General features: G+C 47.2%; 1 protein-coding gene across 1 annotated transcript; it reads left to right on the plus strand.

Moving 5' to 3' along the window:
* Positions 1-2,428: 2,428 nt before the first annotated feature.
* On the plus strand, positions 2,429-3,046 carry LOC308639898 (polyadenylate-binding protein 1-like 2; the record flags this gene model as incomplete). Its single annotated transcript, XM_081278281.1, has 1 exon — positions 2,429-3,046. Exon 1 carries the CDS (start codon positions 2,444-2,446, stop codon positions 3,044-3,046), a length of 603 nt encoding a protein of 200 aa, XP_081134407.1. The 5' UTR covers positions 2,429-2,443.
* Positions 3,047-6,289: the final 3,243 nt, after the last annotated feature.

The following is a 6,289-nucleotide window of genomic DNA, read 5'->3' on the forward strand; positions in this document are numbered from 1 at the left end:
CACTTTTTTTTTTGGGGGGGGTACTGTGGAGTGAATCCAGGGGCACTCAACCACTGAGCTACATCCCCAGCCCTTTTTTGTGTTTTATTTAGAGACAGGGTCTCACTGAGTTGCTTAGAACCTCTCTGGGCTGCTGAGACTGACTTTGAACCTGGGATGCTCCTGCCTCTACCTCCCAAGCTGCTGGGATAACAGGCGTGTGCCACCATGCCCAACCTTACTCTGCACTTTTGGAGACCATGATCTCTGTCCACATCAGATTATTAGGCATGATCCGAAGATACCATGTGAGCTCTATCATGCCACAGATCCTTGAGCACACAAGTGATCCCTCTGCCTCCAGTGCCTCCCCTCCTGTCTAGACATGATGGACTGCTACTCATCTTTTAGGGCCTACCTCAGGGTGTTTCATCTTTGAGGCAGCCTCCCTTGATTCCTACTAGGAAGAATTGGTGGCTGAACTCTAGTTTCAATTACAGTCTACTCTGAGGGTAGATAGCTGCTTGCTGATCTGTTCCCTCAGCATTAAGCCCTGTGTAGCCTCAATGCTCCTATCTCTCTCTGTCCCCTATGCGCTCTCTCTCTTTCTCTGTGTCTCACAGGAACACACACACACACACACACACACACACACTCACCCACACACACTCATGTATATACACATAGGAGTCACTTCTTTTCTTCCTGCCCCATACATCAACAAATGAACGCCCATTGCTCAGTTATCACATCATTGCCTGTCTCCTAGCCACCAGTGCTGTAGGTATAGCTGGTAGGCTGGGACTAGGCACCTCATTCTACAGAGAGATTTCAGGTTTTGTTTAAATTTTTCTTTGAGTGCAGATGTACCTTTCTTGGTCCAGGTTGGAAACCTCAGCACCTTGAGGGCACAGCCAAGATTAAACAAGTGCCTGGCTCTGGACTAGGCCCTGTTCGCTGCCCTTGGTTAGACATTTCTCACTTGAGGATTGAGGATGGTGCTAGAGAAAGGGTGCTCTTGGTCCCCTCACTTCCAGGCAGGTGGGCCCGAGCTGGGGTGTTCAGAACCCCAAGTCCATAATTCTGCTGGGATAGGGTTTCCAGTCCAGATTGTCTGCTCCCAAGACAAAGCTAAAAACCAGGCTATGTCCTCCTGTTTCCCAGACCTCTGCATCCCTAAGGACTGGCAGGGGCCATCCATAAATATTTGTGGCAGAGGAGGGAAAGAACTGGAAAAAGGAAGGAGGGTTCAGAAAACAGACCAGTCTGCTGCATGGGTAGCTTGGGAGCCTCGGAAAGGGAATGTTTTCATTGGTGGTGGTGACTTTGGGGCCCTCTGTGCTTTGTGGTAGGGAGGAACCCCTGAAAACTCCTTTCCTTGGCTTTGTTTATCTTCAAGGCCGCCCCCACCCACTCTTGCAAGGTACTTGATTTAAACATTGAAATGTTCCATTACAAGGAGAAGGGCACAAAAAACAGCCCCCCACCCCGCGCCCCCACCATGGGACCCGAATTCCTTTGGTCCACAGTGGAGCCCTTTCCTTGGCATCCTCTTTATGAGTATGCAGAGGCCCCAAGAGGCTGAACACTGAACACCCCCATCCCACCTCCCTAGCCACCCCGCCTCTAGCCTGAGGCTGTGCTCCTGCTCCTGCTCTGGCTCCCGCCCCCTCCCACCACCCGCGGCCCCACAGCCCCGCAGCTGCCACAGGGGGAACCAAAGAGACAGAAGCCTTCCCAGCTGCCCGGACCACAGACGCCAACACCCCCCGCCCCCCACCACACGCCGCCCTCCCGCCCGCGCCCCGCACGTTAGCCCACGACCGAGCGGCGGCGGCAACAGCAGCAGGCTGCAGGCTGCGGCGACTCGCATCGGCGCGCTCCTGGCGGCGCTCGCCATCCCAGGTGATTTGGACTCGCCAGATCGGCTAGCTCCAGGGCCACCTTCCTCAGCTCCCAATCGCACCCCCTGTCCCGGGTTCCGGCACCCACCGGGCCTCCTGCCCTCCCCCTCCTCTCCACCCACTCAGTTCTCTGGAAGGGAGGTCGCGGCAGCGGCCCATTGGCAGCAGTGATCGTGGCGACAGCGGCGACAGTGGCAGCAGCGGTGGCGGCTGCGGCGGCCGCAGCGGCGGAGGCTGCGGCGGCGACCGTGGCCGAGGCGGTGGCGGAGGCCTCCGTAGCGGAGGCGGAAGCAGAGGTGGAGGCCGAGGTGGAGGCCGAGGCCTCGGGAAAGGAGGCAGAGGCGGAGGCCAACCTGGGGGAGGAAGCGGAGGCCGCCCGGGCGTCAGCTTTGGTGGCGGCGGCGGAGGCCAGCACTGCCGCTGCCGCCTCCGCAGCAGTGGAGGCTGCGGCGCCCCGCATGGGGGAGCTGGATGTGGATGAGGAGCTAGCGGCGGCGTTGGCTGCCGAGGATGCAGGTGCGGAATTGGGCGGGGGCTCGGAAGGGAACCCCGATTTTCCCATGGCCTCTCTGTACGTGGGCGACCTGCACCCCGAGGTGACCGAGGCAATGCTGTATGAGAAGTTCAGCCCAGCGGGGCCGATCCTGTCCATCCGCATTTGCAGGGACAAGATCACCCGCCGCTCTTTGGGCTACGCATATGTCAACTACCAGCAACCGGTGGATGCCAAGCGAGCCCTAGAGACCCTGAACTTTGATGTCATAAAGGGCAGGCCAGTGCGCATCATGTGGTCCCAGAGGGACCCCTCGCTCCGCAAGAGCGGGGTGGGCAACGTCTTCATCAAGAACCTGGGCAAGACCATCGACAACAAGGCGCTGTACAACATCTTCTCGGCGTTCGGCAACATCCTCTCCTGCAAAGTGGCCTGTGATGAAAAGGGGCCCAAGGGCTATGGGTTCGTGCACTTCCAGAAGCAGGAGTCGGCCGAGCGGGCCATAGATGCGATGAATGGCATGTTCCTAAACTACCGCAAAATTTTCGTCGGGAGATTCAAGTCGCATAAAGAGAGAGAGGCTGAAAGGGGAGCCTGGGCAAGGCAGTCCACCAGTGCTGACGTCAAGGATTTCCAGGATGACACCGATGAGGAGGCCACCTTGCGATGAGCAAAGCCAAATCTTGGCTCCCACCCGGTTTACAACCTCCCCCCCACCCCAACCCACCAGCAGTGTATTGTATTGGGAGTGCAGGTCTCTCTCTCTTCCCCCCACCTCCCTCTCCCTCTCCCTCTCCTGGCCCCCTCCCAGAGTCTTTCCTCTCCCCCCCCCTTCCCCACTTCCTAGCTTCTGCCTCCTCTCCTTCTGTCTTCCCCCGCCCCCCACACACCCTACCTAGGGCGTCCTGAGCAACCCTACTAATCTGTGCCATTTGATAAGTTAAAGGCTGCCTCTTCTCCCAGTGGTTTGGTTCATGAACGCATTTTCTGTCTCTCTTTGTTTACTGCACAGGTGATAGAATGTCATGGTACAACTGTCAGAAAGGAGAAGGAAACCATATGAGAGAAAAGCAAGAGAGTAGTTGCTCCCTATGATCCCACTTCCCAGAGAGAACCACTTTTACCTTTTTGGTGTGCTGTTTTTCCAGGCTCTCTTATCTCCCTCCCTCTCGCCCTCACCCCACCTCCCCTCTTTACATACTGTTGTAGAATGGTTCATCTATGTGGTGTTTCTTAACCTGCTTTTTCAGCAACTAAAACCAAACAAAAACCAACCCATTGAACTTCTTTCCATGTTATTCAACAGGCTTATGAAACGTCATCATCAGTGCCTGCAGAGTGCTCCTGTGTATCCATGGACCTTAACATTTCTGTAATCATTCCCGCATTGTTGGACATTCAGGTGGTGCCTAGTTCTTTCCCTGTGTTTAAAACCAACACTGCGTGCTCTGATGAGTGAATCCTTCCTTGTCAAGCCAAATCTTTGCTAGCATCCTGGATGGTCTCCCTAACTGTGGACTTGCAGGATCCACATATAGACGTTTCAGAGACTTTTCCTGTGTGTTACCAAAAGGCCCCCTTCATAAGCATCGTGCCGATTTGCACTTGTGCCAGCCAGCGCAGCTAGTAAAAAGAGTATGCCCATTTTCCCTGCATAGTCTTCTAGTTGCTGTAATTGGGGTGTGTGTGTGTGCTTGTGTGTGGGTGCGTGCGCCCGTGTGTGTGCGTGCGCGCACGCACATGCTTGTGTGCGTGTACCTTGTTCAGCTCAGATGGGCTGCAAATGCTATTTCGCTGTCCTTGGTTGTTTTGCTGGAATAGAATACTGTTAATCACCCTTTCCCCCTGTGTTCACTTTCTGTCCCTTTCCCTGTTGTCCAAAAAAAAAAAATTCAGCTTCACTGCAGGAAAAAAAATCACAACGCAGACAAATCATCAGAAGAAAATTAGTGTTGTCGGTAATCAATCCTATTGACTACCCATGCCTTTCTGAAACATGCTCATCTGTACCTACCCAGTATTTTCCAAAAACAAAAACTGCCTGAAACATTTTTGGCTGTAGCTCCAGTATTTTTCTTATGCATATGTCATATATATTATAATGTATATACTGTTTTATATCTGCTTTTTACACATAAATGTGTGTGTACATTTATATTCACATACTCTTAATCTTCATTTCATGTCATTAAAAGTACTTTTAAAATAAATTCTCTGGCTGCTAATATTCATTACAATTCATGGCTATTGATATGTATATATCTATAGATATATCTGTGTATCTTGTATGTGTTTGTGTGCGTGTGTGTATGTTTTAACTCTTTTTTCTCTTTGCTGAACATCTACGTTGTTTCTTGATCATCTTTTTAATTCATACCAATGCTATGAAGAAACCCATAGTCGAAAAACCTTGCTGACATTCAAGGTTTTTTCCCTGAACAATCAGTTTTAAAGGGAAATTTGTAGTGTCAAAGAATGTGAGCTCCTTGGTTCTTTTTCATGAGGAATAGTGTGTCATTGAATGGCCCTTGATAAATATAGTACATGTTAAATTTTCTAAAGTGATGCAGAATTGTGAGAGTACTTTGGTACTTGGATAATTTTCTGCAGTTGCTATTACAATAATTTCTGCATTTCTGCCAATATTTCATTAGGGAAATGGGATTTTGTGGCTTTATTTATTTCAAACATTTATTTTTATATAAATTGAACATGATTATAATAGAAAACATTTTTTAAAGTTGTTAATGTAAAACAAGAAAATCAAAATCCTCAAACCATTCCTAATTCCTCTAATTTTAATAAATATATACATGCCTTTATCATATAGTATGTAATGTTTCATTGGAGGATACTTACACCACAATTGTTATTTGAGGACTATCTTTGTATATTATTACATATTCTCCTACAATTCTCTTGTATAATATTCCACTACAGGAATGAGCTGCAATTTTTAGCCAAACCATCTTGGGATAAGTTTAAAATGGTTTTAATTTTTTAAAATCTACAATGGACATTTTTGTATCTTACTGTCTACGAATATTGTTTTTCCTTTCCGATCTAGTGGAATTACACAGTGATAGATACAGACATGTCAAATATTTTTCTTGGGCTGATATCAAATGTTTCTCCTTTAAAGTTTAAATCCTCCACTAGCAGACTATACACATTATGATTCATCTTAAATTGGTCAAAGTATTTTAAGTTTTGTAAATTTTACGTGACCTGTACATTTTTTCTTTTATTATTTCATTTAAAATTTTACTTTTAAAATGGAGATCTGTCACTTTAAAATATATATAAGAAAAACTTCATATTATTTCTTATCCCTAAGTGTTTTATAACAATTATAGGATATAGTGATTATATTTTATATCCCATTTGTACATATTCTTCACATGCCTAAAAACACCTATGGCTATTCAATTTTCTTCTGCAATTTAGCAACATTGAATAGAACTGGACTTTATTTTAGGAGTTTCCCCACTTTGCATACTAGAGTAGTTTTTATGAATTCCCCCATTAACCCCAAATATATGGTGAACAATTTTGTAGTTGAAACTCCCTCCTAAGAAAAGCACTTAAGATTCTTTTGCTTAATACAGACTGAGTTAACTAAAAATCAAGACAAGTGTCAGAGATGGTGATTTAAAAGAAGAATGGGGAGCATCTGTAAGAAACTAGAATTAAAACAGTTTTGCAAAGTCCATAAAGCTAATAAAATAAAGCCTTGCCTCTACCCTAGATGTATTGAACTAATTTCTGTGGTTTAATACTATTCTGCAGTCCCTCCTTTTAACTCAAGGCAGCTTTACAATTTGACAAAGATTGAAATACCAAGAAGCCTTTGACTTTAGGACTTGTAGGATATGGATTGCTGTTTTTCTGTATAGGAATTATTTCTTAAAAT

The sequence above is a fragment of the Spermophilus citellus genome, assembly GCF_964194105.1.
Source record: "Spermophilus citellus genome assembly, chromosome: X".
In the NCBI taxonomy this organism is placed as follows: domain Eukaryota; kingdom Metazoa; phylum Chordata; class Mammalia; order Rodentia; family Sciuridae; genus Spermophilus; species Spermophilus citellus.